This window comes from Cygnus atratus, chromosome 5, assembly GCF_013377495.2.
Source record: "Cygnus atratus isolate AKBS03 ecotype Queensland, Australia chromosome 5, CAtr_DNAZoo_HiC_assembly, whole genome shotgun sequence".
Classification (NCBI taxonomy): domain Eukaryota; kingdom Metazoa; phylum Chordata; class Aves; order Anseriformes; family Anatidae; genus Cygnus; species Cygnus atratus.
This window is the reverse complement of record NC_066366.1, coordinates 37,406,629-37,427,854: the sequence shown is the minus strand read 5'-3', so window position 1 is coordinate 37,427,854 and position 21,226 is coordinate 37,406,629. Positions and strand designations below refer to the sequence as shown.

Genomic DNA, 21,226 nt, shown 5'->3' with positions numbered 1-21,226 from the left:
AGCAACAATTTGCTGGCAGCGAGGCTTGTGTCATTATATAACTGGAGATAGCCTAACTTGTAAACAGATCCCCAGAACATGTCCGTCTTGCCTTATTTTGGATAAACAATAAGCTCCGGGCTGGCTGACACCTTGATGCCGTCTGCAAGGGCACGGAAAGCAGTGGCAGAGCTGAGCGAAGCCTTCGCAGGGGGCAGCTTGCCAGGGCATCGCCTCCTCCCCATGCACGGCTATAGGAAGTCAGGAGGGGAATTCCAGGAAACCCGGGGCTTTGACAACAGACCTGGAGATCTGCGGTGCTCCTTTAGCACATTTTGATTTCCATGCTCATATTTGTGTGCTTGCCTTTCCCTCTCCTCATTTCCCAACCCTAGTCTATGCTACTGGGAAAGGCAAAAGCCATCCTCCCCTACTTCCATCTGTGAGCATTTCTTCCAAGCCAGCAAGGGACCACCTGCTCGCAGAGCATGGCGTTCAGTCTGCCTCTTCCCCTCTTTTGGGGACAAACCCCACCGAGGAAACCAAAACCTGGGCCCTGCTGGCCAAGCTTCCACCTGCGCAAAGAGGGAGATGCCCAAAGGCATCTTCTCCTGATGCTCATTGGAGTTTTTGCTGCCTAGGCCTGAAACAGTGAATGAAGAAGGGGCATAAAAAGGAGAAATTAGTTCTTGGGCTGGCGTTTCAACCCTTCCTGACTTTCCTCTATAAAGATCAAACAGGTTGAGAGCAAAGGGCTGCTCGAACCTGGTCACAGCCTGCCTGGAGGCCAGTGCCTGCAGCACTGCCCTCCCTGGGGAAGGACTAAAGCTGAATACCCCAGCACCAGAAGGGGGCTATTTACCTCCTTTAGGCCATCCTCTTACTGCACCTTTCCTGCTAAGTCGGCCTTTCCTGTTTTTCTTTTTTCTCCTTGCTTTTCCTGGGCCTCTGGAGCTGTGGGCACCGCATCCCTCCCCCAGAAAGAGGGTAGGAAAATACTGGGAGGCTACAGCTCTGTTATAACTTGGCAGCTGCTGGCCCTGCGCGTCCATCTTCCTCTGCTCCTCTCTCCCCCACTGTTAGATTCAATTTCATAAATAAATACCCTGCATATTGACGTCACTGTAGGCCTTAAGAAATAATACTCCTGCAGCTTTCTTTGCTAAGCATGGGGAATGGAGGGGAGAGGGAGGAGGAACAGAAGCAACAACATCTTGGAAGATGAAGTCTTAATATTCTCCTAATCGCCTCCCTGCCTTTGCAGCTCTGCCCCAGCTGTGAAGAAAACAAAGATTGCCATTATCAGTGTGCCCTTCTGGCTTGGGACAGGATAATCAAGTGTCAAAAATTCCTATTCCAGAAATATTTAGGGAGGGATGATGGGGAGATACTCTGGCCTAGAAGCTGGGGTGTACTCCCACAGGTGCCCATGCTCCTGTCATGGAGCTTAAGACGATTGTACCCAAAATGCACATACGGTTCACAGTTTTGGGGTCTGCTTAAGGAGCTGGGCATGTTTCCAGGCATGCCTCACTGTGAATCTGCTTCCCTCACTTCGTTACTGCAGGCTGAGTAGCTGCTTCATAGACCAAACCGTGACAAGCCAAAAATATGGCCACTGAGTTCATGCCTTCTTCCCAGTTCTACCATCCCACCTTGTTCCTCCCCTGAAACAGGAAATAATTGGCTCTCTTGTTGGTTTATGTTTCTAGAAAAATAAAAACTTTGATATTTCAGCTTACCGTCCATGAACACAAAGAAATCTATGAGCTTCTTCAACAGGGTCAATGAGCAGTGCACAAAGAAAGCAAAGCTGGGCTTGAGTTTGCTACCCAGAGGTCCTCACCACACCTCAGGAAACACAGGGCTCTGAAACCCAGGAGAGGTTTGCTGTTGGCAGATACAAGGCAGGGAAAGAGGCTCTCACAGGGCTCCCTGCAAAGGCTGACCTGATCTTAATGGGCAAGTGCATTCCTCAGGGTGAGCACAGCTGGGAGCACAGAAACAAGGCAAGAGGGAGAAAAAGAGACCAGGTGCCAGGAGCTTATTGTAACTGATTTTCTTTATTGATAATGCATTACAAATGGGAAGTACAATAGGTGCAGAATCTGGGCAGCCTGAGCCTTGCCTATTGCTGAGTGCAGACAAGTGAAATAATCCGTGATGCATCAACACCTTGCCCAGGCTTCCCCACAGCCATGTAAAACATCAGCGGACAATAACATACAAGAAAATTACTTCAAACAAACAAACAAACGCAGTTCTTTCCTTCATTTAGTGCAGCTAGGTACATCACCAAAAACAAACAAGCAAACAAACGATGAGCTTTTGAGAGCCAAAGAGTGAAATGAATGAAATTTTTAGGGGATATGGAGGTGGAGGAAGCAGCTTGGAGGCTGAGCCTGTCCCGATGGCACTAGCACTACTCATTGAATGCTAGGAAAACAGCTCAGCTGCTTCTGGATTGAAATAATAACAATAAACAGTACGTGTTGGTTGGTGTTTTGTGTGTGTGTGTGTTTGTTTTTTTCTCCCTGTATCTACTCATATCCAGATAAAGCCAAGATAGTGATTTATGCACCTTGCAAAGGCTGTGGCCACCTCGATACAGCAAGCTGCACACTCCCTCTTTCCCCATATCTCACCATGTATCCCACTGGAAAAATGCCCTGTGAAGTGTTGCCTCCTGCAGAGCTACCTGCTAACCCTGAGACCAAGGGGGTGACTTTCCCAGTCCTCCCTGGGGCACTCAACATTTCAGACTTTTCTGCTGGTGTTTTCCTTTGCCCCCTCGTCTTCTCATGTGCCAGCAGAGCAGGAGGTTGCTGGACCACCTGGGATGGACGTGGAGGTTTGTTGGGTGTCCGGACCTACACCAAGCTGTTCCTCCCCAGGGATTTCCAAGCTGTGCCTGAGATTTATCTGCTGACCCACAATAGCAGTAGGAGGAACTTGAGCTGAAGTGAAGGTCCCATCTCACCCAGTCTCACACACCCAAGGGTCCTTGCTGGCCAGGATCAGGCTCAGAGCTCCCTGTGGCTGCTTGGATCGCTCCTTGCAAGCCAGTCAGCTCCTCACCGAGCCAAAGAAGGCACATTTTGAACAACTTCCTGGTTATCCAACAAATGGCCCCCAAATCACCACTCTGCTCTGGCCCCATGGCAGGATGAGGTGGAGAGGAGAGGTAAAAATGAGCCACTTTCTCCTGTACAGGGGCATGAAGTGCTCATGCTCCTCTTGCCAGCATCCCTGGCCTCGCTACCTAAACCCCACCATGGTTCTGCATTTTTGTCCCACCGATGCAACAATCCCACTGCAAATGGGGGGATGCAGAAGGTGTCAAGCATGTCAACACCCCAGGAAGGAAGAGAACTCAGCACACCCATGCAAGCACCAAAGTCCATAATTTATTTTATTTTGCCCAACAGAGAGGACTTCTAGTGCTTTGCCCAGAACTGAGGCCACTTCCAGCAGCATCAATGTGGTGCTTGGAAACGGTATTAGCATCCTTACAGTGCTCCCAGCTGCTTTGCTTTGCTCCCTGGAAGAAGCAGGCAAGAGATGTCACTGAGGTTTAACCTCTTTTTAAAACCGTCTCTGAATGCCCAAAGGAAGCAGCCAGCCCCGTATCTGTGCGAAAACCCTCTCGACTAACCATAAAAAAAAATACAAAAGCTTTCTGAGATAAAAATCTGCTGTTTGGCTTACTGTAAACTTAAAAAAATACTGGTTTAATATATGCATTTTCAAGTGCCTAAATCTTTGACTCTGTTTTCAAGGTGGTAAAGCTTTTCCAGCCCAGGTTGTCTGGGGTGGGGGGAGCTTGGATCCAGCCAGGTCCCACAACAGGACCGGGATTTTGGCTGTGCCTGTGGGACTGCACAGACGGCATGACATCTGGCCGAATTTGAGGATTTGGGGGATGCCTTGGCACTACTTTGCCCAGCCATCGCTCTACATCAGTGGGAATTACTACCAAGTAGGATATCACAGCATTTTACCTCCCGTTTGCACTGGTGCGTGATGGTTTTAAGTGATGAAAAGCAGCTGAGCGGGACAGCTAAAAATTGAGAGGCGATATCTGCCTCGAGAAAGCAGAGAAAACAGGAAATCTGAATCTAGAAACATCTTGTGATGAAGGTCCCTTGTCGCTTGGTGTGGCCTTCTCCACACCCAACTCCAACCCCGAGAGCAAAAATAAACCAAAATAAAGGAAAAAGTCAGGCTCCGTATTCTGGATGGATATTTATTTGCTTAACAGATTTTCTTTTTTTTTTTTTTTTTTTCATTTTTCTTTTTTTTGGTACAAAGCATCCAGGAAAGCTTTTACTTCTCTTTTTAAAAAATAAAAACTAGGTTTCTTTTAAAAAAAGACACATGAAAAGGAAAAAAAAAAAAGTCAATTATTTGCAATTGCTCTTTTTTTATTCTGCCTTCCCCACCCCACCCGCTTCCCTTCCCTCCCCCCCCACTTTGATTTGGACCAATTTTCATTCTTTTCCATATATATTTAATAAAATAAATAAAGGATTTTCTTTGTCGTGTATTGCAGTGCCATTTTTTTAAACAAAGGCTTCATGGCTCAACATTGCAAGGTAATAACAAACAAAAGGATTATACATTAAAATCCTCCCCCTCTCGAGACTCCCCCTAGCCCTCCCCTCAAAACCACGAGATAGAATACAATTCAAGTAGTCTTTTTTTTTTATGTTTTAAATGTATGGATATATAAGACAAAGCAAGTACAGAACTGGTTAACAGAGTGTCCCCATTTTATTAGCAAGTGAGAGTATATCACAGGGAGATGTAATTGATTCCCCCCTCTTTACGGTTCCTAGACAGATAATATATATTATTTTAAAAACCAACCTATTTTACAGCCCTCTGCCCACCTCTCCAACCCATCTGCTCGTCAAGTCCTGAGCCTCAAAGCCAGAGAGTTGCCTCTCCTCCCTCCCGTCAACCCATCCCAGCCACCCGGCGGGTGGAGGCCACCGTGCTGACGGAGGCCACTGTGCCGGGGGGGAGGCTGCCCCATGTTGGGGGGGTCCCCATCAGTCCCGGCTGCCATCCTCCACGGCCCCAGCTCGTTGGGGCAAGGGGAGGAGGGCAAGGGGGTTCTGCGAGAAGGACGTGAAGGGCAAGAGGAGGAAAAGGAGATGGTGGGGCTGGCGCTTCGGCAGGGCCTCGGCTCGCGCAAGCAAGCCGCCAGGGTCAGGAGGATGGAGGAGCCGAGCTCCACGCAGAAGCAGGGCCTGGAGTTGTAACCTGGCAATACCTTCACCATTCAAAGCAGTTTGTCTCTAGAACAGTTCCCTTTTAGACTAAATCGTTGTGTTGTGTTTTGTTTTGTTTTGTTTTTCTACAAAAAAAAGTAAAGGATGCGTGTAGATGTATTTCTGTGTGTGCGTGCATCTGTGTACATGAGTGACAGCCAACTAGCTCATATGGTCATGACCAAGCTATATTTCAGAAGAGAAAAGAAACACATTTATCACACTTTTCCTAAAACGAAAAGCTAAAATTTCAAGTTCAGTATTCGCTATCTTGTCCTTCCCTCCCCACCCTCCCTTTCTATTTCTGGGTTTTTTCCCTTCCAACTTACTTTAGCACCATAACACATTTTAAACATTACAATCCCTCTTCAGATACTACACAAAATGTCCCATAAAAATAGTGCTTTTTTTGCCAAAAAAGTTATATAATATATTATATATATAAATCAACTAAATCCGTGGCAAATGTGCAATGCAGACGCCTCCTCCATTTAAAGTGAGCATCAGCTCACTTTTTTCTTTTTTTTTTTTTCTTTCTCCCCTTTCCTTTTTCTTCTCTCTCTCTTTCTCTCTCTCTCTCTCTCTCTCCTCTTCCTCTCTTTCTCCCGTCAGCGATGATTTCAAAAAGGTGCAAGTCGATTTGGAATCTTGTAATTAAGCACACACAAAAAATGCAGATGGGTCTCCTCGGAACTTCGTCTCAGTTACGTTTTCTTTTTAAAGGTGCAAAAGAAAGTTATAAAAATTAAGAAAAGTTACCAACAAAAACAAAATAAAAGGAAAAAAAAAAGTGGGGTGGGAATGAGGCAAAAAAGTTACATCCCTCAACATTTCTCCCCATTTGTTTCTGTTTTTCACTTTATTGTCAAGAAAGACACGGAATGGACTCCTCTTCTCGAGAAAAAAAAAAAAAAGTTAACTTCATATCCTTTTTCCCTCTTGCTCTTTCTTTTGTCTTCTGGTGTTGGCACCGGGGATGTCACGCAGCGCCCGGCAGCAAAAAAAAGTTCAAGTGCCCAACTGTCCCTTTGCAAGTACAAGGCTTGAAAAATACTGGGTGCGTGGGGGAAACGAGACAGGCCTGGGAAACGAAACAACCCTCCCCCCCACCCCGAAAGGAGGACGCCGCGCGCCGCCGCCGCCGCCATCCCCTCCTTGCTTGTGTCAGTTGTTTGGTTGGGGCCGGAGCGGCGTGATGGCGCCCCACCGCCCCGCTCCTCGGCTCGGGGACGGAGGGGCTCGGGGGGGCCGGGTCTCGCCAGTCTCTCCCCGGGAGATCACAAATGGAGCCGGCCAGTCATGGTTCATTCCTGGGGGCCGGTGGCTTCGGGGGATGCTCGCGGCGCTGGGGGCCGCTGGCTGGGCAAGGAGATGAGGGGGCGATGCAGCGCCCTGGCTTCCTCAGCTGCTTGCAGCCCCTCGGCCTGCCACCGGTACCGGCGAGCACGTAGGATGCCGGGCACCTCCCGCTGCAGCCGCTGGGAGCTCTTCTTCTGCCACACGTCGTACTTGGAGTACTTGGCATGCGAGGGCTTCTGGAGGCTCTCCTGGAGAGGGGAAGAGCAACGTCAGCGTCAGCGTGAGGAACATGGCTGGCTGACCCTGCCCATGAGCTCTGTCTGCCCCACCCCACATTACTGGTTTTATGGGGCCCACAGCACAAGAAGGACTTGGGCCTGGTAGACCGGGTCTGGAGGAGGGCCGTGAGAATGATCAGGGGCTGGAGAACCTCTCCTGTGAGGAAAGACTGAGAGCATTGGGGCTCTTCAGCTTGGAGAAGGCTCCAGGGGCTCCTTGCTGCAGCCTGTCAATATATAATGCAGCTGGAGAAAGACTTTAGCAGGGCCTGTGGGGAGAGGAGAAGGGGCAATGGTTTCAGACCAGAAAAGATTGGATATAAGGAAGAATTTCTTCACAACGAGGGTGGTGAGGCACTGGCACAGGTTGCCCAGAGAAGCTGTGGATGCCCCATCCTTGGAGGTGTTCAAAGTTGGGTTGCATGGGGCTTTGGGCAATGTGATCTAGTGAAAGATGTCCCTGCCCATGGCCGGGGGGTTGGACTAGATGCTCCTCAGGGTTCCCATCCAACACAAACCAATCTGCGATTAAAAGTTTGTTTTCTGCAAGTTATTTGACTCCCCCCGTGGCCTTAAACTCTTGAAGGCTCTGCACGCTGCCTTGTCTGCAGAAGCAGCAGATCTTAGAGCCAGCAATTGTCCTCTCCCCTCCAAGGCCTTCCTATCTTTTCCTCTCCTTGTTTCAGAGAGACGCCAAACCCGGGGCCATCCCTACCTTGTTGAGTGCCGGGAGGCCCATGAGGGAGGTGGCGGAGAGGTCACGCTCAGACTTGACGGACTTGGCGCAGTAGGTTTCCAGCAGAGCCAGGTCGCAGCTCCGAAAGCAGCACTCCTCCACAATGCCGCGGTTGATCCTCCTGTTATTTCGTCCCACTGGCCTACCTGCAAGGGCAGAGGCCTCGGTGTTAGCCATCAGTACAGACCAGACCTTGTCACCCTCTAGCCTCTGCCTTGGAGGCATCCCTCCAGCTGTGACCAGACTGGTGACCCCCACCAGCACGTCCACCAGCTCCATCACCCCCCAGTCGCTGCACGCACACTTCCAAACCAGCAGCATTTCCCCTAAAACACTCAACTCCTTCAACACATGCCTACAAAACGCCTGAGCTTCACATGAAGCCTTCCCCAGACAAATGCTCTCAATGCCGACGGGGCTCCCCGCGTGCACACGATGCTAATTAAGGGCACTTTCTATTGCTGTAATTTATTCCCTTCCTATTGCTCCTTAGCGAGCCCGGCACGGACGGCAGTCCGGATGCAGACGCCGCACCGATTACCATGAACGTCTGTGATGTTGATCCTGGCAAGCGCGTTTTATTAGAAAGAAGCAGTGCAGCGCTGCGGCTGCCAGCCTCCCTCTGCCGTGTTGACGCTCGGGCAGGTGAAGCGAACCAACGCGGCTAAATTTTACCAGATGGGACAGCTCAGAGACAGCTGCAGAAAGAATACAGGCTCGCAACGGCACGCCAAGAATAGCTATTAAACTTAATCTTTTAATAACGGTTCCTCTCCTGTTTCTCCCTGCAGAAGGATGTGAAAGCCAGTGTCCAGCGCGGCAACAACCAAGCGCATCTTGCGCCAGTGTTTAATTACAGCCAAACCACTCCGGGGGGGAGGCTCACACCGGTTTTGCTTTGTGCCTCCCCCTCTTGAAATAGAAGAGAGGAGCAAATTTGGATTTCAGATGCAAAACAAATTTGCTCAGGAACTGCAATTTCCTAAATGTATAGTGGCCCCAAACTAGAGGGTTTTCTCTGTGCTTTCATGTACAGAGTGGTGAGGTGAAGGGCTCAGGTAGAGGGGAGCACAGCCTACTCAGAGGCAGAGCAGCACATGTGAGGTTTGCAGATGGGATCCAGCCAGGGAGACACTGCTTTGGCCCCGTGCATGACCCATGGTCCCCCCCAACACGCTCCAGATGAAGCAGGCACTCAAATATTTGTCCTGTTTAGATCTTATGGGTCCGGCTGATTTCCCTAAGGGGTACCCCACCTGGGTGCCCACACAAAGTGCCCCGGGACAACATGCAAAGCCCAGCAGCTTTCTGCATGTGCAATGCAGCCCCACACATTGCAGTGCAGCCCCCCACGTTGCAATGAAGCCATGCACATCCAACGCAGCCCCGCGTGTGCAAAGCAACCCCAAATACACAATGCAGGCACGGATTTGCAGTGCAGCACTGCGTGCACAACGCTGGCATGCAAAATGACGTGACCCAACCTCAACACACACCCTGCAATAGCAAAGCCCCTGGCAGCACAGCACCTGCTAGCTGTCAAACTCGCCCCGTTTGCAGTGAGCCCTCTGCTCAACGCTGGAGCATCACCACCATGCTCTGAGGTCGTGAGAGCAAGCGCGGCATCGGGTGCACCACGATGGGACGGCTGCCTCATAACATGCAGCCCACCTTTGGGAGGCAGCTCAAATGCTTCATTTTCCACATGCTTCCTCCTTGCATCACCCCCCTCCTATTTTTTTTTTCTTTTTCTCTGGGAAAGATTCAGAGATGACCCTTAGCCAGCTATATGGGAAGGTGAGAAGGATAGCTCAGTCTCAGCCAAGGCTCAGTGAAGGGAGCACTGCTGGGAGTTTGTTTTTCTGTCTTTAAAATGCTCGTGGCCACAAGTATGCTGGATCGGGCCCTCCTCGTATAGGCATGTGGATGAATTGGTTGCCTGCTGCCATATAAGTGACCTCAGTGCAGGCAATCCAGGTGGTGATGCCCAATGGAGAAGGGGGCCACATGCATATATTCTTTGTACGTATATGCAATATATATATGCAATATATATTTAAGCACATATACATATGGACCAGAGCATCTAAACCCATGCAAACAGCCCACCATAAAGGGTACTTTTTGGGAGAGCCAGCCCTCAGCTATCCATGCCCCTTGCTTTGCCCACCTTATGGACACATCCCCAGCCCTCAAGCACTGCCCTTTGTGTGTTGCATGAAGTCCCTACGTGCTGTTCCCCTTGCTTGCCGCCAGCATCGTGGCGAGGGGCTGGGGGGGCAGATCTCCCATTACATAATTGTCCATGCCCACAGCGCCAAATGCCAACCCCATCCTCTAGGGGAGTGCTGCTGCAGGGAAAACAACAAGAACAACAAAAGCTGGCAAACAACAAGCTGGGATTTAGCCCCAGAAAGCACCTGGAGATTAACAACCAGGGGAAAAGATGCCAGGAAATTTCTAGTTTACAGCGATATGGCCGCTGACCTGGATTAGGAAAGGGGGTTTGTTCCGTACTGCGATTTACGCATGGACTAAAGGTTGATTTTCCTGGCGTTTGCCCATCAGTGGCATCTCGCTTTAATGTCACCACCAAAGCCAGGGACGTGGCAAAGCAGGAGGTGAAGCGCTTCTCCTCCCACACTCCCCTTCCACTTCCCATTTCGGCAATTGTCACCTTCTCCCAAGGAAACGTACTTCCTCCCGGCCTTCTCAGGGGACTCGGAAAACGGCTATTCTCCCTTTTTCCCCAACCCATGCTCCACCAAAAGCCTCTGCCAGCTGGTGCTGGGCAGCATCGCGCTATCCCGACAGCGATTGCCAGGCATCCCGACGGGGATTGCTGAGCATCCTAATGGCGTTCCCAGGGACAGCCTGGGGGTGGTAGCTGCATACCTGCAGCTCAGAGGTGGTGGCACCTGGGGTGGGGACAGGAGGCTCCCTTCCCCGGCATCACTGCACCAAGGCGCCTCCCCACCCTCAGCTCCCCTCTCCTCCGGTCCATCAGGCGGCAAGCCGAGTGGAAGGGGACTTTGGGTGCAAACAGTACCCGCGCCCCTGACGCAGGAATGTTGGGAGCAACAAGGGGGCCTTTGTGCAGCTCCGGCCCCGTCCCAGTGCCCCTAGCCTGGCCCTCCCCCGGCCCCGGCACCGCGCTCTCCCCCCTGCTTTTTCCTAGTATTATTCACAGGAGCAGCGGCGCACAAGAATGTGCCCCGTCAGCACAAGCTGCCGCAAAGAGCTAAATTCTTATCAGCTGTTGGAAAGGAGGAAACAGGAGCTGTTGTTTACAGAGAAGTCGGACACCTCTCCCCCCGCAGCCCCTTCTCCCCTCCCCGCCGGCGGTGCATGACAGCAAATTCGCCACCGGGGCTTCCTCTTGACCTTTTCCTTTTTTTCTCTCTTTTTTTAATTTTTTTTCCCTCCTTGAGGCCATGCTGTGGGACAGCATCACCTTGCCGACACCTGCGTGCCAGCCCCAAAAAGCCTTCAGTCATGGAAGGGGATCGCAGCAGAAAGGGGAGAGCAAGGCAGCGGCCGCAGCTGCAGGCTCCAGTCCAGTTGGAGCTGCTCCTTTGCAGCCCCAGCTCTTGGCGGCATCACTGCCGCAGGTCTCAGGTGCACCAGGGACATGCCAAGTGCTTGCCATGGGACCGGTGGCACTCGTCCCCAAGGATGCGCCATGCAAAGTGTTGTCCCTTTCACAAACAGATCAGGTAAAGCAATGTATCTCCAGATGGTTGCTACATCCCTCAAAAAAAGGAGTGGAAATGGTAAACGCCTGGTAGTGGGATGCCAGATAAAGCCAATGAAGTACCCGAGTTAGGGGATTTGGGAGGCAGCTTCAACATCCTCAGTCCCAAACATCTGCCATCACAGTACCTCCAGGGGCACCTCTCTGTGCCAATGGACAGACGGGACATCATGGTCCTTGGGGTGCACCCTCCTGGGTCCAGGCTGCCTATGTCCCCACCATGGGACACCAGGGGTGTGAAACACCGCTTATGTGCTGGAGCTGGATGCAAACTGCTGCAGCTCAGAGCAGGGAAGGCATGCCTTAGCTAAAATCACCACCGCAGCAGAAAAACTCTGGTGGATTTTCATGCCATTTCCTTTTTTTTTTCCCAAGATTACCAGGCGGCTGTTCGAAGCAAGCCCTTTCCAGCACGTGGGGTCACCCATATCTGTGGGATGAGGCCATCAAAGCCATCTACCTCCCATATGAACCATGCTGTTAGCACAGGTTGCTCGTCAGGCTGCACTTCTGACACCAACAGCAGGCCAAGAAGTGCTCAGGACAATCCCATACCCGGTTTCATGACATGAACCACGATCATGCAACATAAGCATGCCCCATAGAGCCTACGCAGGGGCAATAGTGTTAGCCATGAGGATCTAGAAGTGAAGACTAATGTAGGCAGAAGAATTAATCTCTTTATTGGATCAACTGATGGAGTTAGAGGGAAGAAAGAGGTGAACTGGGGATGCCCATGCCCTCGTCAAGTAGAGCTGGTACCCAAATACGTGTTCAGTGCTGACTGGCCAAAGGCTGAAGAGGTTAAAATATGGGACTGGTGGGGCTTCCTTCATCCCTCGGCACCTGAGCTCTCCAGAAATATTCAACCAGAAGGGAGGGGACAGGTGAAAAATAAAAATAAAAAAGAGTGAGAATCCTCTTGCAAGCACCAGACTGGCCACTTGGCATGAAGCTACTTGTCTGCCTTCAAAAGTGTTTTTATTTGGACTGGGAGGCCGGGTTATTCGAGGTGAAAGGAGGTCAATTTATCTGTAAAACAAAAGCCCCATTCCATTTCATCCCCAGAGAGGGGGAGGAGGGAATAGAGACACGGGGAGGGAGACGGATGCTCCTCTATATAGAGAGGGAGAGGAAGAGGCATGAGAGCACGAGAGGAACTTGCCACAGATGGGAGGGAGAAACCTGTGTCCCTTGCCCCAGCTGAGCTCTGGTGTGCGCTCAGTGGTTTTAGAAAATGTGGAGGGCGAGATGAGAGGAAGGGCAGTTATGGTGCAGACCCCTCAGCTGGGCTCAGAGAGAAAGGAACGGTGTCCCCAAAAGCATCGCCACCTGCCCAAAAGCATCTTGTAGGGGACCTGGCTAGTGGAAAAGCCACCTGCAGTGCCACCACCCTTGGGACATCACACGGGCTGAGCCCTGGTGGCAGCTGGACCTGGCAGCCCCCTGCCCAGCCTCTGGATGGGGCAGACCTCAGCCGGGCTCAGCCCAGCCTGGTTGGGCACTGGCACCCAGGATCTTCTCCTGACCATGCAGCACCCCTTTCCCTGCAAAGGCCAGACTGGGAGGAGAGGGAGGGTGGCTCTCAGCACCACTGTTCCAAAAAACAACTCGCCACATTACTCAAGAGTGACCTTGCACATCGCTTTAATTCATTTTCTGCCAACCAGAGCAGAGGCAAGCCTGCCAAGCACACGGTGCCCCGTGCAGCTGCTGCGTGCATCCTTTCCCTGCTGCTTGCCTTCACATCTCTCCTGTAGTTTGTTACAGGGTTCAGTCCCCAGCAGGCTGCAGGACATGGGGTCTTCACTCTCAGGGCCGCTATAATGCCATCGTCACACTGAAGGCACCCTCCCCTGCTCATGTACTGCCGAGCATCCATCGCTGCTGCCTTACTCCTCCTCCTCCCCGCTCACCAGCTGAGCTCTTGTGCTGCCCATGTGGACGGTCCAGACCCCCAAAACACCACAAGGGAAAGCGTGCTCCAGGCAACTGTCCTCAAGGTCACTGCACTCTGCAGATGACAGCAACACCACGGTTTTTGGCACTAGCTGTGCTGGAAAAGGGTGCACCATCACTGTCATCAGTAGGTAGTCAGGAGGCCACCAGGAGTATTTGGGGAGCAACCAGAAGCTGTGGATACAGCCTGCCTGGGTTTTAAAAGAATCCAGAGCCCAAGCTCAGCAGAAACCTTCATTATTTTGATGACTTGCTCCCATTACCAGTGAACCAACCACCTATCACCGCCCCCCAGCGATATCTGACTTCAGCACCCCGTTTCCCCACGGGACCGAGTCCCCCAAAACAGTGCTCAGCATCACCTGAGCTTGTCGCTTGTCTCAATCCTCTCCTCGCCATGCACAATGCCATTACGAAAAGCAGCAGGGTGGAGAACCTGTCCTTTCCATCTCACCCCACCTCCCCCAGCACATTCTGCACCTGGCGTGGATGTCCCAGCACCGCACGGCGCGGGCACCGAGCATCCCGCATGAGCACGTGAAACTTACTGAAGTAGAAGCCCCTGTCCCCGCAGACAAACTGCAGCGTGTCCACCAGCTCCCCGCCACAGAGGGTCTCCGCTGTGCCGTACGCCGCGGCCGAATCCAACGCGTAGGCCAGGAAGGCCAGCAGCAGCAGCAGCAGCCGCCGGGCCGCGCACATCCTCTGCACCTGGGGATGGAGGCACAGTGTTAGAGTGGCGCCAGAGACCCCCCCTCTGCCACCACCACCGCCACCCTCATTATTTATTTTTCTTCCCTTATAAATGGGAAATCATTCAAGTGATTGTCAGGAGGTGGCTTGTTTTCGCTTTCAATGAAAGCTTCCCGTGCCCTACCCGAATGCACGCTTCCCCAAAGCCAGAGCGAATGAACTTTCCGCTTTTGAGGAAAGCTGGCTTCTGCCAGGGAGTAGTGGCCTTTGCCCCTAGGCATCCAAAAGGCACTGCTCAGGCAATCAGGGGGCTGATTGCACAATCCGTGTTTGCCTGGGAGGGACAGGACCAGAAAGACATCCCTCGGGAGCACAGCTGTCCCTGGGGAGATGCGGCTGGGGACCATGGGGGTGTCAACACAGGGATGCTGTTGCCCCACTGGGTGATGCAACATCCCTGTGTCATCCCTCAGCGACGAGCATCGCTGCATGGCTACAAGCAATGGTGGTGGCCAAGAGCTCAGCTCAAAATGAAGGGGGGAATTGTGTCAAAACAGCAGCCCCCGCAGGCAAGTGCTAAATCTCCAGCAGAGCAGCCCTTCTCCCCGCTAACGCTCAGCCGAGGTGCTGGGTTTCACCTCCAGCTTTCATCACCATAGCATCTGAGCAACTCGAGAATAATATCAGTTAATGAATATTACCTCACCCCCGCGGGATGCTCGGAGATGGAGCCGAAGCCTGGGATAGATTAAATGACTCGCCCAAGGTCACAGGGGAAGTCTGCAGCGCAGCCAGGAAATTAGCCCAGGTCCCCGGGGGCCCCACTATGGTCCTGCCAGCAACAAAGCCACCCTTATCACCAATTTCTATGGGCACGGTGCACCAGTAGTGCTGGAAAGCTGCCGTGCTCATGAGCTGTGAGCTCTTCCGAGCAGCAGGTATCATCACCACAGCATCACCTGTGTTGCTTGAGGCATGGCAGCATCATGCTATAGATGCACTATATGGTGCTGGGAAGATCTGATATGGTCTGCAGGGTTAAAAAAAAAACAACAACTTCTCCTTTGCAAAGCACTGGCTACTGCAAAAGCTGAGCTGCAGGTACAAGCCTTGCCTGCCTCCAGGTGCAAGCTCTTTTAGGGTGTCCAAGCCCAAAATACTGAGTGGGAAACCCTCCTGAAGCCATGTGGGCCAAAGCCATGAGGATGAGGATGGTCCAAGTGCTGTCACCCCTCTGAAGACACCCAGCACAACCCTGTAAGCTCTTCCCTCCCAATTCAACCATCGGGTACCCAACACTCTGCATGTGGCTTCAGTCACCATGGCTTAATCCCTGCCCAGCATCACACGTTGAAACCCTCGGAGCCTTCATTTGTACTGCAGAGCCTCCCTTGTGCAACAGGTAACAGGAACGATGTGGTGACAGTGTTTTCCTAAAGGACTAGGGGAGATGCTATGCCCACCAGAGTTTCACCCTTGTAAAACAGGGCTGAATTGGTCATACTGACTGCCACCCCCAGGCATGTGCATGGGGAGAGGTCAAACATCTCAGGGTGCGGTTTGAACCAGGGCAGAAAACAAGGAAAAATTAGAAAATAATCTCCTGTGCAGATGCAAGGCTCTTTCTCCTTCCCTTCTCCACACCAGTACGTGTGGGACCAGAAAACTGCCCTGGGTGGGTGGAGATGCTCCCTCACCATGGGGCTGCTACGTGAAGGATGCTCCGTGCACTCAGGGAACCCCGAGCACCTCTCCACAGCCCGGTGACAGCCAGGTCACTGGTGGTGGCATGCCAATGGAGAAAGTCCCCTTGGACCAGCACCAGCGTGATGGGAGCGAGCCCGAAGGCAGGTCTGCAGCGGAGCGGAGCCGCCCTCCCGCGCAAGGCTGCCTGGAGGATTTTTTAAGGATTTGCTGCATGATCAGCTGGAGAGGCAATTTCTGTCCAGCTGCTGGGGATTCTGAGGCCAAGAGGCCACAATGTGCTAAAAAGGCCCGGTTGCCAAATCTCAGAGGAAGGCTCAGGCATCCCTTGCATCCAGGCTTGCGCGGAGCCAACCAAACCACGGTGCCTCTCTTGGGCAACATCTCCCAAAAAACGGATACTGAACCTCCTGTCTGACCTAATTCCTCCTTCAGTCTGGCCTTCATTACAATTTAATATGAACAGAACAACGTAGGAGGGAATTGACAGATGGCCCAGTCTGCAAAATTTGGATTTGGACAGAACAAAATAAATAAATAAATTACAAATCTTGCAGTTTGTGGAGCAGTGCAGCGTCTAAAAGGGCAAGAAAGTTGTCAGCCTAAACGAGTGCTGTGGGCTAGGGGGGTGGGGGGTGGAAATCCACATTTTTGCAGCCCAGCCTCCATCACCCCGCCAAAAAAGCAGGCAGATTGGTGTATTGCTGCTGCAGGAGATGCCCAGTGCTCGTGCGGTAAGCAGCACCCACTCCCAGAGAGAGCATCCTCATCCCAGCGCTGGGGCTGGAGCCAAGGCATCCCTTGCATCCCAAAATCTGTGCACCCATGTGCATGGGGAGCACACAGACATTGCCAACAACTGCGAGACGGAGCGTATTGCTGTGTTATTCCTCCTGAGAGCGGAGAGGGATGCACAGACAGCCCTTGGCAGGCGCCTTTGGCAGCCAAAATCCCCCCCTGGGTGGAGGAGCTGGGGGGAGGCGCCCAGTGGTACCCGATGGAGAGCAGCCATCGTGTGCCGTACCTCTGTCGGGGGCACCCTGCATCACTCCTGCCACCCTGGCCATGTGTTCCCTCCCCAAATCCTTATCCCTGGAGGCTCCTGGCTGCAGAAGAGCCTCCACTTTTTTTTAAAGGAGAAAGGATGCGACCTCGGAGCCTCGTCTTGGAGGAAACAGGCTTCAAACTGCAAAACTTTTGACCACCGAGGTGGATAAAATCCACCCAGGACCAGGGGTTTCACTGCTCAGCTCTGATCTCTGGGCTTGACAGCAATAAAAAAAAAACCTCCCGATTCTTGGCACCTGGCTCGCATGACACTTATATGGCTGAGGTTGGCAGTGCCGCTTCTATTTTTAGCCCTTGCTTTTTTGTCTTCGCCGCTCGTCCCCATCAGCAGCCCCGTGCCGAGGGTCACCTTTCCTCCCGTCCTGCACCCCGCAGCGCTGCAGCAAGGGCTCCTGGAGCTGCGGAAAAACCAAGCTCGGAAAGGTGAATGGGGTATTCAGTCCCATTTACTCACCCCACTGGGGAGTATTGCACAAATTTTGGTAGGCGGCCCAGAAACAGTTGATTTACAGCAGAAAAAAAAAAAAAAAAAAGGGAAATGCAATCTTGCTTAACTCTTCTAAAGACAGCTGGCAGGACCCAGGGAAGGGATTTAAGTCCGATTTAGTAGCCTCACTTAACTCCTTTCTTTATTGTTCCTCTCGCCTTTCTGCCTCCACGGCCGAAACCTGGAGCGTAGCAGGGAAAGTTAACAGCAAGTTAAGCTGTTAAATCAGAAATTGTGGTGACTGGAGTTTACTGACAAGTGATATTCCCACAACACATTCAGCTTGCTTTATGCCTTGGCAGAGCTGCGTTAACCCTGCCGGTGCCAGGCTGTGGCTCCAGCACAGATTCCCTCCCCCCGTGCCCCACTGACTCCCTCCTTTTGCATCTCTTCGCCCCCTTGGACACAGCAGCCTCGAAAAGCGAAGCCAGCCCGAAAACGGAGCCGAGAGGTCAGTCCCAGGACACGAGCGGGAGAGGGTGGGCCACTTCCAGTGCTCGTATGCAATTCTGGAAGCGCACCAGCTCCTCCGTCCCTCTAAAAATAAGACCTCACCTGCTGTGTTTGCTTTATTTAAAAAAAGAAAAGATGTACAGAAGTGCGTATACTCTGTGAGGCAAGTAGGGCTCGCTCCAAAGCCTATAGGAATCAATGGCGAGACACGCACCGACACCTCTGGGTTGCTTGGTCAAAGCAGCAGCCCTGCAGGCAGGCTGCAAAAAGGATCACCTGTCAGGAGCAGCGCCGGGACACACACGCAGACGCATTTTGGCTCTCCGGTTTCATGCGGCGGTGGGAGGGGACCTGCGGTGTCAAATCTTTTATCCCTTAATGAATTTTCACAGGAGCTGGGATAGCCCCTTTGAAAGGCTGAGTGAACTCGTGTGGGTGTCGACAACGTGGAGCAAGATTTACAGCTCTGACCCGCTCACCCCCACCGAAATTGTCAAGTTGGGTCCAAAACAGTTCAGCGGAGCTCAAATCAGGAGTGTCAGTCAGTTTTATTCCTCCAGATGTCCTTAGCACAAAGTCACCCCTACAGAACTCACAACCCAGGCTCCTCAACTCCACTGTAAATCAAGCCAGGAGGAGGAGAAATAAACCCAACACGCTGAACCCTGCTAAGCGAAAGAAGCCACACACACACACACACACAACCTGACAACAAATAAAAACAAAGAAAACTGAGCCATCCCAAGCACACCCTGGCATTGGGAAGAGAACTGCAGGCTTCACGTAGGAAGCCTGAACCTGAGGGTTAAAGCAGAGCTTTTCCCGAGGTGTCTTGCTTGAAACATCCCCCACCAACCTGATTTTCACGTGGGGTGGCCCCGTGGTGCCGGCGCGAGCCCCGGCAGGCCAGAAGCGCTGCCGAGGCACCGCTGGCTGGAGGCAAGGCAGCCACATCTGCTGGTACAGTTACGCTAAGTCTGTTTCCTCATGTGCCCCAATTCCCCACTGCTCAACAGAGTGCTAAAACCCTTCCAAGTTGCTCTCTTAAAACAATTACTGTAGGGAAAAGCAATTGGAAGGAAGTAAAAAAAAATCACACAAAGTCGAAGGCTCGGTGCCAACCATTAACTCTCACTCCATTTTGGCTTCGCTCTCTTGTTTTTCCCTCTCTGTATTTTTATCCCTCCGGGACCCAACACGCCGCGGTGTTCTTTCGGATGAGAGCCCAGCAGCTCCGCGCTGCTCCCCGCCGGGTCCCCGCTCCCAGAGCCCGGGCGCGGAGCGCAGCGCGCCGGGCAGCCAGGGGCCGCCGTGACCTCGCATAGCCCCGGCCCCGCCGGCGGGGCCAGCCCGGCCCACGCACGATCGCGGCTGCCCGCACACGCGCCGTGCTGCCCCCGGCCCCCCCCAGCCCACCCGGGACTGCCCCACGCCCCCTCCACGCCGCTCTCCCCCCCGCCCCCCGCCCTCTTCCGCATCCTCTCCGCGCACGCCCCGCGCAAGGGGCGCGCAGGAGCCTCGCAGGGGGATGCGGGCAGCGCTGCGCGCCCCCCACCCACGCAAAAATAATAATAATAATAATAATAATAATAATAATAATAATAATAATAATAGTATTTTTAAGCAAATAAAAAATAAATAATTATTAAAAAAAAAAAAAGGCGGAAAAACGCCCATCGCCAAAAGGCGCGCGGGTACCCTGGGGGTGCCCGGGGGGTCCCCGCACCGCACCGCACCCCCCGCAGCGCACAGCCCGCAAGTTGGCCGCGGGCAGCCCGGGCTGGGCCGGCTCTCGGGGTCCCTCTAGTGACACGCGTGGGGAGGGCGGGCAGCGGAGCCGGCACGGCTCGGCTCGGCGCGGCGCGGCACAAGCATCCCGCGGCACAAGCATCGCGCGGCGTGGCACGGCTGGGCGCGGCGTGGCACAGCTCGGCACGGCTCGGAGCGGCTCGGAGCGGCGCTTACCTTGGCGCTGCCGCTGCTACTCTCAACTTCTGGCGGCGGCGGGCCGGGGAGGAAGGCAGGCTGCCGGCAGCGCTCATCCGTGTGTGCCCCGGCGCTTGCCATGCTGCTGTCCGGCCCTGGCAGCGATCGCGGCTTTGGCTCGCCTTCCCCGCGCCCTGGCTTGCTCTCCTCGCTTTGCCTTTTTGGTATGTCAAGTCCCTGCTTGAATTTGTCTGGAGGATGTTATTTTGTTACGATTAGGTATTTTGTTATTCTAGAGAGCAAGCGAGCGCTTTCCTTCCTTCTCCTATTTTTTCCTTTTTTTTTCTTTTTTTTTTTCCTTTTCTTTTTCCTTTTTTTCTTTTGTTATTTTTTCTCCTTGTTCCCCCTTTTTTTTTGCCTTTTTTTTTTCCTCCTCGTCTTTCTCTCCTCCTGCTTTGGCTGCCCCTTGGGTGGCTCTCACTTTTTGTTGTGGTGGTGTTTACTGACTGCGTCCCCCTGGCCGGGGCGGAGGGGCCGGCTGCCTGGCTGCCCGCTGCTCCCGGCTGGCTGCCCCACGAGCGAGGAGACAGGCAAAGCGCTCCGGCTGCCCCCCTTTTATACCCCCCCAATGGGCATGCTCTGACTTCCCCAGCGAACACCAGCCCGGCCACGCAGCCAATAATGTTGCAGAGCGATCCCTCCCTCTTTCTCCCTCCCTTCTTCGTAACCCTGCGAAGTCCAGCTCGGGGAGCGACGGGAAGTTCCAGCCGCAGGCTTTCCCCGCCCGGGAGGGGTCTTTAGCCCACCCCGGCCGGCCCCCGGCCCGGGGGGGTCCGGGGGCTGCGCGCATCCTCCGCCTCGCCCCGCAGGTGAGGGGAGGAGATGGGGGCCTGCGCCGCCAGCCCCTGCCCGAGGTGCTGGGGCACCCCCAGCGCGCCCCTTCCGCCCTCCAGACAGCAGAAAATCCCGGGGGGGGGGAGGCAGAGGGAGCAGCAGGATTTGCAGCGCCAGCTTTTGGGTCTCACTCCAGGTGCGCACAGGGCGCAGGTGGCCATGCCACCCCTCCCACCCCACGCTGGACCCCAAAACCTCTCCTGAGGGCTCCCCACTGAAGGTGCAGATGTGGGGGTGCTGGCAGCACGGCCACCCCCGGCCTCAAGCTGTGGCCATGCCCTGCATTACAGTACCCCCGCATCATCAGATGTGAGCCCCCCACTCTGCCCGTGCGCATCCCTGGGGACAACATGGATGGTACCGCTCCATGGGGCACGGGTGCTCAGGTTTTGCACCCCAAAGGACACCTCCCGAAATTAGTGGCTGCTCTCTGGGTTGCCCCCGCTCCGCTTGAGCTTGTGCAAGCTGTTGCCTTTAAGCCAAGGGGACTTTTCCCAGGCTTCACCATGAAGCGGTGCGCGATCCGAACGCGCGCCCGTTGCGATCGCCACTCCGCTGGTGCTGCATAGCAGTCACGCCGTGCTGCGCCCAGCAAAACTCCCCTTCTCCCAAAAACCTGCCCTGCTGGGGAAGCAGCTGCCTCAGAGGTGGGCTGTAAGGACCCTCCTTGCTTTCCACCAGCAGCAAAGGCAGCGCCGGAGTGCCCGCATCCTCGCCACT

The 21,226-nt window shown here is 53.5% G+C and overlaps 1 protein-coding gene across 1 annotated transcript; it reads right to left on the bottom strand.

Moving 5' to 3' along the window:
- Window positions 1-5,789: 5,789 nt before the first annotated feature.
- On the bottom strand, window positions 5,790-20,200 carry IGF2 (insulin like growth factor 2). The gene is made up of 4 exons (XM_035539561.2): window positions 19,652-20,200; window positions 13,830-13,992; window positions 7,548-7,714; window positions 5,790-6,802 (listed from the first exon to the last, which is right to left on the bottom strand). Exons 1-4 carry the CDS (start codon window positions 19,751-19,753, stop codon window positions 6,560-6,562), a joined length of 675 nt encoding a protein of 224 aa, XP_035395454.1. The 5' UTR covers window positions 19,754-20,200; the 3' UTR covers window positions 5,790-6,559.
- Between the last annotated feature and the right edge of the window lie 1,026 nt (window positions 20,201-21,226).

Coding starts and splice junctions, on each gene's coding strand:
- IGF2 (XM_035539561.2), bottom strand. CDS start 19,753: ATGGCAAGCGCCGGGGCACACACGGATGAGCGCTGCCGGCAGCCTGCC. Junction 7,715..13,829: donor GGACAGGGGCTTCTACTTCA/GTAAGTTTCACG, acceptor CTGCCCTTGCAG/GTAGGCCAGTGGGACGAAAT. Junction 6,803..7,547: donor GCCTCCCGGCACTCAACAAG/GTAGGGATGGCC, acceptor TCCCCTCTCCAG/GAGAGCCTCCAGAAGCCCTC.